We start from the raw sequence: 12,353 nt of genomic DNA on the forward strand, positions 1-12,353 counted from the left end.
CTGAACTAAACATGCCAACGAATGTTTATAAATGTGTTAATTCCCTTAAAAATGAATGAAAAATATTTAAAAAATTAAACTTCAGTGCTTATTATCTACCTGTCTGACTTACTAAGCATAAAATATTGACAAAATGGTTAAATATCTGAAGAAATAAAATAAAATTATGTCTGTTTTCTTCTAGTTTCACATCTAATTTTCTAAACATCTATGTTAATACATGTCATCTGATTTATAGCTGACCTGATGAAATGGCACTAAATATAGTGGTTTGAAAATTGTAGTGTCTTCAGATTGCTTCAGCTTAATATGTTAATTTTATTTTATTCCTCTGTATTTAACTGGGTAAATGCTTAGACCAGTGGTTCTTAACCTTGTTGGAGGTACTGAACCCCACCAGTTTCATATGCGCATTCACCGAACCCTTCTTCATTAAAAAATACAATATGATTTTTTTCAAATTCAAGACACAGGTATATGTTTTACTGGTGCACAAAATGAACCATGCATTAACATCACTGTGCTCAAAGAACAAAACCAATACCGTGCATGAACTCACAACAAATTACATACCTTTTCACAAAGACATGACCTTTTTCAATACTACCACACTGAAATGGTTTTAATTTTTAACCTTATGTATTCCAATAATGAACTTATTGTATTTATGCTATTTATCATTTTTAACATTTTAACACACACCCATCAACTAATTTCCATCAGGCTACAATAATAATGAATATTTACTGCAAATCAGTGTGACTTCTGCTTTTGTGTATATGTATGTGTAGGCCGTCAGGTCAACCCGGTTTTCGTTTCATCTCTCTCCGAACTTTCCGAACCACGCAATTTTGACATAAAAAAAGATAATTGCATGTAGTGTAACAAAAAAAAGTTCTCGTTATACTCCTTCAGTATTTTTGTGATCGTTGTTTTATTACGGCACTAGTTCGGCTTTAGCGTAATACGATTTCTCCACCCGCGACAGTGCGTCGGTTGTCACATGATTGTAACTGACCAGTGCGGTGACCGAAAATGTAAACAAACGCTACACATGGCTGCCTCCGTGGTTAACAGGAAGTAGCAAAAGTCATAACAACGATGTGGAAAATACTCAAATAATTCATCGTCAGACGAGTGGAAGAGATTATAAACACTTCCGGATGTGTTGTAGTGCTATAAGCAACAACAATACACCGCGTATATTGGATGTCAATCAGAGAAAGAGTCTCTGAAGCCGTTTGTTTACATACACGGACCTAGCCCGACACACACACCCAACTAATGAGTCAAGTGTGTGTCTTGATCTCCGCCGAACCCCTGAGACTGACTCACCGAACCCCTAGGGTTCGATCGAACCCAGGTTAAGAACCACTGGCTTAGACAAACAGTGAAGCTCGGGTGAAGCTGTGATTTGAATATCCAGTGGTGAGATTCACAAATGCTCTGATTTGCTTAAACTCCACTGAAATGGAAATGGTACAGCAGGTTATTTACTTAATATTGCCTTATATTCAATCATTATGTAAATTATTTTAACATGCTGATGTTAAGTAATCAACTGTGAGCAGTAAACATTACCTCAGGTGTTTTTACCTCAGCGAGTTGCAGTATTTTTTCCTCTTGACTTGAAACATTTATTATAGTTTTCTGCTGCGGTAGTGGAGTCCTGAAGATGGAAATACCTTAACATAAAAAAATTCAATAAAACATGAAAATATATGGTTCTAAAATGAATAAGCACATTGCTAATTTGCACTAACCTGTATTTATATGTTTATTTTAGATGTGTTGTGTTTCCCATGCAGTACAATCACAGTAATAAAAAATGAGGAGGTGCATAATGGAACAAATCGAAATAATCAAAATACCGTCTTCCAACCAGAAAACCGTGTTGTTTTAAACATAAATCATGTGATACTAATATTTTTTTATTCTTTTCCCAGCCTGGCAGGTGTAGACTTCCATAAAAAATCCTTTTAAATCCCAAAAGAGGGAAATATAACATTTAAAAAATCAGTAAAACGTGAAAATATATGGTTCTAAAATGAATAAACACATTGCTAATTTGCACTAACCTGTATTTATATGTTTATTTTAGATGTGTTGTGTTTTCCATGCAGTACAATCACAATAATAAAAAATGAGGAGATGCATAATGGAACAAATCGAAATAATCGAAAGACTGTCTTCCAACCAGAAAACTGTGTTATTTTAAATATAAATCATGTGATACTAATGTTTTTTTTGTTCTTTTCCCAGCCTGGCAGGTGTAGACTTCCATAAAAAATCCTTTTAAATCCCAAAAGAGGGAAATATAACATTTAAAAAATCAGTAAAACGTGAAAATATATGGTTGTAATGTAAATAAGCACATTGCTAATTTGCACTGGCTGATATGCAATTTCGTTGCACAACTGGTGTAATGACCATAAAGCCTATTCTATTCTATTCTATTCTATTCTATTCTATTCTATTCTATTCTATTCTATTCTATTCTATATATAGTTTATTTTAGATGTCTTGTGTTTTGCCTTTGTGAAATGTGATGCTCTCTGTGCCTTTTTAATTGCTCCTCAGGGATAAATAAAACTGAAATGAACTAACAACTTGTTATTACATGAAAATACATTATTATAACATGAAAATATCCTGTAGTAAAGTGAAAATACAACCTGGTGGTTGGTATAACATAAAAATACCTGGTTATAACATTAACCCTTTCATGCATAGTGGTCACTACAGAGGACAGCTATTCTACAATGTAATTTAACCTGAACTCCTAAAACAGTACCTGCATATTATTTGCATGAGTGAATAGTAAGGCAAAGAAACAAAATGTTATTAATATTTAACCCATAAAGACCCAGCGCTTCTTTGATGGCAGTTCCCAAATGATTTTTTTCTCTCTATTTAACCTTTCTTAAGTATTTATCATCATTTATTTTTATATTATCCTCTGTATTTAGCATTTTTTTCCGTGTAGAGTAGGTATTTTCCTATATTTAATCTGTTGATCATGTTGATGTTCATTAAAACTCAGAGTAAATTCAAAGGATGTTAACCTTTCATGCATACTGGTCACTACAGTGGACAGCTATTCTATAGCTGTTCCCTTGCATATTCATGGTTTTTGTTGTTCTTTTCATTTTTATTTCTTTTTTTACACATATCTTTATTAAAGTTTTAAGACACTACATATCTTTTCTGACATGAATTGGTAATATTATGTAGCTCTCTCCTGAGCATAAACCACCAGAATCACAAGCCCTCCCCATAGTTTTCACACAATTTATCAGTAAATACATGTTTCTGTGCATCAAAAATTAAACGTGGTGTCCAGCTGAGTGGACATTTTAGCAACATCATGAAAAATAGGTTCATAAGATTTTTTTTTTTTTTTTAATGTATTTTTTAAATGTTTAAAATTATTTTTATTTTATTTATTTATTTTTCAGAAGAAAATTTTCAATCGCATTGTTTTTTTCATGCCTAAAGAGGAATAAAAACACTCAGGAAAAAATTTTGATAAAGGTTCTCATAATTCGTGCATGAAAGGGTTAAATAAGAAACAGGGAAAAAAGAAAAAAAAAGTGACTTCTTCAGCAAATCTATCATTAATCAAGTGTGTTCATCCACTGTCATTGATCCAACTCAATGGGTTTAACTGGTGAATCAATGCTGTAGAACAGGGGTGTCAAACTCATTTTAGTTCAGGGGCCACATTCACCCTAATATGATCTGAAGTGGGCCGGACTAGTAAAATAATAACAGTGAAAAAAGTAAAATTAAATTATGTTAATGTTAACATCTACAAAAATCTGAATAACATGAACAACTGGAAACATCTTACGAAAAACAACTGCAATTTTAACAATATTATGCCTCAGAATATTAGTTTATCCTTTACACATGTGTATTACAACTTACATTACAATTACAAATACACAAAACATTTAATAACAGGCAGAATTTTGGTAAAATTGCATTCACTTATCTTAAGACATTTCAGGTTATTCACATTTTTTGTAAAATAACAGTTTTTTTAATATAAACATTTTCATGTAATTTTACTTTTTTACACTAAATCAAAAAGAAAATTTGCTTTTTTTCCATTGTTTATAGGTTTAATATGATAGTTTTTTACTGGTCTGACCTACTTGAGATCTAACTGATCTGTATGTGGAATCTGAATTAAAATGATTTTGACATCTGTGATTATTAATATCTTCAGTGTAGTTTTTGTATTTCACAAATCCATCCTACGGGCCAGACTGGATCCTTTGGCCGCATGTTTGACACCTGTGCTGTAGAAGATGACGGTGTTTCCATGGTAACTACGGAGCCTCTGAACATCCAAATGGGTCATATCTGATGACCATGAAAAGACGAAGAACTGTATTTTACACTAGTTTTTTACATTTTCATGGAGTTAAAAAAAAAGGTCTAGCTGAGTGGACTTTTTTTTTTTAACTCCATGAAAAATAGGTTCATAAAAAATTTCAATTGCATTGTTTTTGTCATGCCTAAAGAGGAATAAAAACACCCAAGAAAAAAAATATTGACTAAGGTTCTCATAATTCATGCATGAAAGGGTTCAAACATCTTGTGTGCATAAAATGGTGTTGTTTTAACCATACCACCAGTGTGTTTTGTTGTTTTCCTGCTCTGTCACTTCCAGACTGTCCATAAAAAAAACTCCTTTTAAAGTGAAAACTGAACTTTCTCCGTTGCGCCGTGCTGCAGTACCGCGGAGTGGCCACCGGGGGCAGCAGAGTCACTGTTTACAGCCAGGGAGCACAGGCTGCACGAGCTCCTCGTAGCTGGTAGCGTGGAGTTCACAGCAGAGCAGAAGGAGAGGAGGTCGCTGTAGTAGTGTGGAAAAAAAGTTACAGAAACTCGAAAGTGAACCGTCTCCGATAGTGTCGTTTCATGGTGACAAACTCCAGATTCTAAGGTAACTCGCTGTTGGTATGAAACAGTCACTAAACGGGTAAAACAACAACATTTATCTCGGGCTCGCTGACTTCTGCATGGTCGCTAGCTAGCTAACGTTAGCCGAAGGAGCTACTTGGCTAGCTGGCTAGCGGGGTCCAGCCCAAAAGTTGTTTACCTCAACTTTTAGATGTGGTCACCCCTTGAGTTATTCACGAATTTTCTCTGGGATAAGAGAGCAAGGACCAAAACTTCACACTGGATTTAACACTGCGCGCTGTTAGGAAACTAGCAGGATGTCCGCAGAGGTTGAGTGTAGTCAGGTTGAGTCTGGTTTGACAGCGGCCAGCTCCGGCGGAGGAGCGGAGAAGAACCAAAACAAGTCCGCAGGGTCTCCGCTGCAGAAAGCGGCCAGAGAACACGAAGAGCACGGCCAGACGAGCTCCGAGAGCCAGCAGCCGGGTGGCCACAGTACCGAAGAAGCCAAAAGCCCTGCGGACATGCACAAGAAATGCAAAGAAAACGACAAAGAAAACGACCAAAGCGGCAACGCTGACTCTGCTGTCGAGACCGTGAAGCGGAAAGTGGTGGAGGCTCCACCACCCAAAGTCAACCCCTGGACTAAGAGGACCACGGGGAGAGTGCCGATCAACAATATCACCTCCAGCTCCCAGGAGAAAGGTGAGAAGGGTCTGGATTTGCACTCATGACCACATATTATGGTGACTAAACGTTACAATATGGTACCAGAATACATTTTGACAACACGAATCCACATAAATCTGTCTCCCACGTGTGTGTCACATTTCATTTTGGGCTGATTTCGAGCTGAATGAGGTGCTTCTACTTAAATGTCAAGATGTGTTGATGGTGGCATATTTTCCCCATCCCCCTCTGTGCTCGGGTTGCTCTGGAGCACCACGTGTTGATTGCTGACAACTGCTACTTCTTTAGCCTAGCCATGACCAGCTAGCTCTCCCACTGCTTTTCCCTTCTTGGAAACGTCAGTGTCACAGTGCCAGGGCTAATGTCGGATAAATACAGCACCGAGGGAAGCACGATCTGAGCCAAAATCTGCCTCAACTTAGTGCTACAGTGTGGACTCAGTGTTTCAGAGCTAAGACAGCCAGGCTAACTGCTGCTGCTGCTGTAAAGACACGTTTTGCATGTCCAATGGCCTGGCTGCCTGCAGTTCCTCCCACCAGACATCTCAACTGTCATTAGTTAAAGCACAAGTATGTGTAAGGTGGCTGGACAGGTGTAAAAGTACAAGTAGGACAGGGCTGGGCTGCAAACCGGTCATATTTACTTTATCAGTCTAACGGCTCATTTTAAATGGAAAACTGATTCATGGATTGTAACTGTAACTGCAGTCTGAGGAAGTCTAAGTGATATGAAAGTCAAGAAAAAGTAGATTGGATTGTAACTTAGCAAACATATGGCAAGCCATTTAAACTCTGCATAGAACCACATCCTTATCTGTAATTACGTTTTAGTCATACCTAATGGCATTTCTCCCAGAGTCTACTCTTACTAGTTATTACATTATTACCACTAAATATTGTATTTCAAGATATCTACAGCAGTGGCGGCGTGATACAGTCCAAAATGCTATCTCAATAACAAGTTTCTTGTCAGATGGCCTAGATAATTATCATAATGAACCTTAAATCGTCATTTCGTATTAAGTTAAAGGCTGGTTTTTTGAGTAAAACTTGAAGAAAATGGATGTTTCAGGTTAAAGTTCTGTAAGAGATTAAAAAAATGAGACAAATACAAGACAAAAACTCACCTGAAATCTCTTATTATGTGATTAACTGTTTATTGATTGATACATTTTTTGATTAAGAATTATCGTTCCCATCATAATTTGTAAGGACACACACCTGACTTGGAGAAAAGCTATATATTATGTCAAAAATGTAATTATTACAAAGTATACAGCAGTTTGAATAAAATTATTTGAACTGATTATGATTATTTTATTCATTTTTGTAAACATCACATTACTTGGTCTCTGAATAAACGATGTTGCTCCTCACAAACTACCAGAGCTCATGTTGGAGTCTGACAAAGTGAAAGTGAAAATAAAATAAGTTTGAAATAAACAAATCAAGGGGTTTCCTCTCATCAAACTGTGAAAGTTACACATCCCTAGTTCTGAGCCTCAGGGGAATTGTATAAAAAATGGGTCAATCTGGCAAGCTTCAACTCTCATTTCTATGAAACCGAGTCTCTACTGATAAACTTGGAGCCAGTTTGTACCATGTGGTTTCAGTTATTCTTTTACTGACCCATCAGCGAAAAACAATTATTCTAACAATGCATCATGTAAATGTTTTTTTCATGTGTCCTTGAAATATAATAAGAATACTTTCCAACATTTCAATCTCAATCTCAAGTAAATAGTGTTTAGTTGTAGGGATGTACCTAGAGATTGTTTTTTATTGTTGATTACTTTCTGGGTTGTGAACCAAAAATGTTAACCAGAACTTGAAAATATTAAAATAGAAGAGGCTGGAATCAGGAAATTACTACATGTTTGGTTTATGATTGACAAATGAGTTTTCAGGTCATTTAATAATTGACAACTATTTCGTTGTTCCACATGTTTTTGGGCATGAAGTTAAAATACAGTAAAATTAGTTTAAACACATGCACATGTTATTACATAAATGACTCTTGGTTAAACACTTTGTTCCCGATGCAAGAACATTTTTACATCCATCCATTTAGAAGCTTTATTTGTCATTTACCCGTAAACTTCAATCAACAAAATCTACCTATCAAATTAATTTGATACATTTTCCAGCCCAGTCCATAACACTGAACAACATGAACTTATATTTTCATAGATTTTTCTATTCATTCTTATTTCAGCATTTGGAAGAGTAACCAATTTGCTACGTTGAAAAAGTTTATTTACATTCTTTCTAATTGTACCACAGCATAAATGATTCAGAATTCGTTAGATTGACATTACTCTTAACTTGCTCTGGTATCACTTCTATGTAAATGTTGAGCGTGTTGATTCCTAGTTTTAGATGATTATTATATGGGTCAATCTGACTATAAGGGTCTTCCAGCAGAATCTTAACTGTCACCATGAGCACACAGCAAAATAATGAAATTCTGGGGTTTTATTATGAATGCGCAAACACTTACACATATACAAGTACAATTTTAAACCTCTTGAAATGTGATTTTATTACTTTATACAGTTTTCTTCGAGGGATTGTACCTAATTTGTTCATGCCCTTCCATCTTTAGTGAGTTTGATAAGTGTTTAAATGACAAAAAAATAAAATACTGTTTAGATGTTGTCATTATACTCAGTGCTATTTTATTTTCATAATAATATTTAGTATTCTACATGGGTCCTTGAAAGTGCTGTCCACCCTGTTGCTTTTGGGGGAATTGCCCCTTTAATAATCTGGTTGATGACATCACTGCTGACATCATCACTTTGAGTGTTGTCATTGGAGGTGGAAACGTAGTCTACGACAGCATTTAGTGTTTACATTTAAAAATTTTCATCATTTTGTGTTTGTACTTAGACGTGGTCAAGCTTAGCATGTCCACCCTGTCACCACTAAATATCATTGAACACAAAACTTTTTAGAAATTCTGAATATATTTGTTGAACATTACACAGTCCTCTTCAAAGATGACCTACTTTGCCACCTCAGGGTCCAACATGTGGTCATTAAATGCTAAAACTGTCCACCCTGTCACTCATTTTTACATGTATTTGTCAGTAACAGGGTGGACATATTTGTTTCCTAGTTTGTGGTCTGCTTCTACATTGTCTTCTTGCAAAATATGTTTTAAGAATGTGGCAGCTTGACCACTATGCATTAACAGCCTACAGTCGACTTAACACATTGAAAATAAAGTTAAGTGAAAAACTCTTTCTCTGGGGGACATTTTGAAGTCTGAAAATTACCTTTGTAGTGATATTGACCCATATATTGTTGTGTTTATTGATACATATGGAGGAGCTGGTTCTGAAGTAAAACACCACGTTCTGCAGATTTCAGCCTGTTCTGTTTGCGACACGAGAATGTGTGTCAAAGTGAGTGCAGAGTGACCAGAGGGAGCTATATTTGAAGCGTACGACGCTGCTGAAGCTCAGGCATCATTTTACAGTGTTACTGTACGAGTGTCTCAGTGGGTGGACGTCCACACTGGGGCATACACCCATTCATGTGTTCACCTCGGCCTGCGTGTCTTATCACGCCGACCATCCTCTGCACAGCGATAGGGACAGCCGGGCTGCAGCGGGCCACTCCCAGCCTGCACACGCATACCGCTGCCGGCTGCACACAAAACACCCTCAACTAGTCCCATCGCCCGGCCCGGCCCTGGGGGGTTGTGGGTATTTATTTATTCTGTACGGACTGAAATTCCCGATGGTGCTCCAGAGTAGAGGTCCACAGTGTTGAGCAACCGTTCACGCTGACACCCCGCTCGCCGATGTTCTGGTTTTAATCCTTAAATTAGGGTTTTTGTTAATGTGACAATGCCGCTGACACTTATTGAATCTGTATCCGCAGATCAACAGAATGCCCTGAAAGTCGTTCGTGCCAGCAAACCCAGAACGAGAAAATCCAGCAAGGTAATCGTCTTTTTCCTGTTCTTTCTATTTTAATTCTTAGGCCGTAAACATGCACCAGAATGTTGAACTGTTAAACATGTGGTAATGATTTGTGATGATAATTCACACACTGCTGTAACACATATACACCTGTTTTTGTTTTTTTGTTGTTAAAGTGTCTCTGTTAATGTGTAAATGCCACATTAACACACACTAATACTGACTATGTGAAAATACAGTCGGTTTCAGTTCTGGAAGAAGTAGAATTATGTGGGTATTATCTACAAACTGTACCAAAACAATAGTTTGAGCTTGAGCACATATGAAGTTCTCAGAATAAGTATACTTTTTTTTTTTGTTCTATACCATCTGTTGTTTGACAGTTTTGTCCCTGAACACAACAGTAAACAGATTGGATCACCTCCAGTGGCAGTTAGTGGCATTTTAATCAGTAATGTATCGCTGCAGTGTAGTGTTTGTTAAATAATGCTTAATTTTGAACAGGAGTGGAAGATGTTTTCAGATACTTCACACTCAAAATGCTTCTCCACATCCAAAATCCAGGGTTTTTTTTTTTCCAGGTGCTTGAAATCCTTGAAAATCCTTATATATATATATCCTACATTACTGGCACTAGTGTTCACCTGAACCGAACTGTGGACAGTCTCAAGATTCGCAAACATCCCCATGCACTGGGGCACCATAAGGGGGTGGGGGGGCTGACAAATTCATGGGGCCTATTATTTGTGTGTCCAGTGGATACAGTTGAGAAGTTGTGAAAAATTTGTGTAAGATCTGCTGTATAATAGAGGGACAGAACCCGGGAGTTGGACGTTGAAAGTATGTGAAGTTTCACTTTTGTTTCCAAAACCAAAACATCCCCCCCTCTGTTTTTTTGACAAGTTGCACCCTGTGTGCAAATGTGCTTGAAGGACGCCAAGTGGCTTCCCTATGAATAGCATAACACAATGTACATTATTGTGATAAAAAGTGAAAAAAAATAATCATGAGTATAAGTGAAAAGGTGCTGTGGTGGAAAAAAATTGAAAATGACCCTTAAAAAAAGCTTGAATTTGACCTTGAAAAATGTGTACAAACCCTGAAAATCTTACATTTCCATCTTTCATATGAGTAAACTGTACATAAAGAAAATAAAAGTAGTCACATGGTCCCTGTCAGTGTTTTACTATAATAAATCTGCTGTAGACACATAGCTTTCCAACTACAGTAACATTTAATTTATTTTTACTGAAAGGATAAAACAAATTAAGGTCAGAATTCTCTACCATGTTAAGATCCTCTTTCTATTGTTTAACTAGAGGCACAGAAATATAAAGAATAACTGGAGGATGTTGCACTCGCCCCAATAACCATGGTTATTTCCTTCTAATGACTGAATCTATTGTGAAAATCTGCAAAATGCATCTTCTTTAAATAAATATTGCAGCAACAATAGTCTGTATCATGTGAAAGTGCAAGTTTTTAGTCAGATAACATCTAATCCACCAACTTCATCACCTAAAATGTTAAAGATTAAGCTCATTTTAACTACTTTACATACTGTTGGTAGTTTAATACAGCATTTTCTTTAAGCTATAATGTTCTTACCCTTTGAGGAAGAGGAATTTTACAGACCTGGAAAAGTTATGGAGATAAGTTAAACTATCAAACATTTTAGAAAAGTCATGGAATTACAGTGAAATTTACAAAACAGGCTGTGGTAGTGTTGTGGTTAGCACTTCTGCCTCACAGCTCGAAGGTTATGGTTCGATTCCCAGGCGGGCAGGGGTCATTCTTTTTACCTGTTTCCCTCACCATCAAAAACAGGTACTTAAAGGTTGATTCTCCTGTTGGTGTTTTTGACTACGGTACTGATGGAGGTCTGTAGGTGATCCACAAGGGCCTTCAGTGGCACCTTCACTGTTAATGCTAATGCTAGCTACTGTGTGAATAAAGACAGGTAATATAATGAGACCAAATTTCCCTACAGGGATAATAAAGTCAAATTGGTTAGATTTAGATAAGGACATTAAACAAAAATGTATAGAATTAAGTGTTTTCTTCAGGGTTTAGGAGCTGTGATGTCTTTTCAGTTGTTATTTGACTTAAAAACAATAAAATTTTGATCAATTTTGAATCTGTGTTTTATAATATGTAGGAGCTAGCTCAGAAAATGCTAAATAACCCTGCTCACTGATGAAAACAATGCTCAATATCTTCCAAAATATGTGACCCTTCTCAGGTCTAGGTGATTTTATGATCGGAGACATTTTCAGAGGGATTGAAGTTTGAAGTTGTTGTTTTTTTTCAAAGGGACAGTACATATTAATAAACACAATATATGCCAATACACAACATTACAGCCCAGGCTAATTTCCGTTTTTGGATTGTAGAGATTATTTCATTAAATAATAACTGGCAGAACCTCCTCACTGTCCAGGTAGTCTAGGGTGTTGGTCAATGCCGCTCCGCAGGTTTTCTTTCACTTCATTATCTTTATCATTGTTTGTTTAATACAAACAGTGTGTGGGTTCATTATTGTTGTCCTCACATGGATTCTAGTACACTAAAATGATTGGTCAATTCTTTTATTTACACTGCAGAAGCTCAGAAGCTGCAGAAAATCAACCTTGTTCTGAAAAAATAAAAGTGCTTGCTTTTCATATTGTGTATGAAAGAACTGATGACATAAATAATGGTCAATGCCCCTGGTGTGTAAATACCAAAAGCCTCCAGGAACCAGAGAAAACTGGAGGAAAATGTGTTCCAGTTTGTTTTGAACTCAACTGTATTTTAACAGAGGTGAGAGTATTTTGAGTCA

At 36.5% G+C, this 12,353-nt stretch overlaps 1 protein-coding gene across 1 annotated transcript in view; it reads left to right on the plus strand.

Annotated features, from left to right (window-relative positions):
- Positions 1 to 4,816: 4,816 nt before the first annotated feature.
- larp1b (La ribonucleoprotein 1B) overlaps positions 4,817 to 12,353 on the plus strand; it is a 63,333-nt gene continuing 55,796 nt past the window's right edge. The window contains 2 exon segments of the mRNA XM_030127260.1: positions 4,817 to 5,616; positions 9,492 to 9,553. Coding sequence (XP_029983120.1) covers positions 5,232 to 5,616; positions 9,492 to 9,553 — 447 coding nt within the window. The 5' untranslated portion in view covers positions 4,817 to 5,231.

Source organism: Sphaeramia orbicularis, chromosome 22 (assembly GCF_902148855.1).
Source record: "Sphaeramia orbicularis chromosome 22, fSphaOr1.1, whole genome shotgun sequence".
Lineage (NCBI taxonomy): Eukaryota > Metazoa > Chordata > Actinopteri > Kurtiformes > Apogonidae > Sphaeramia > Sphaeramia orbicularis.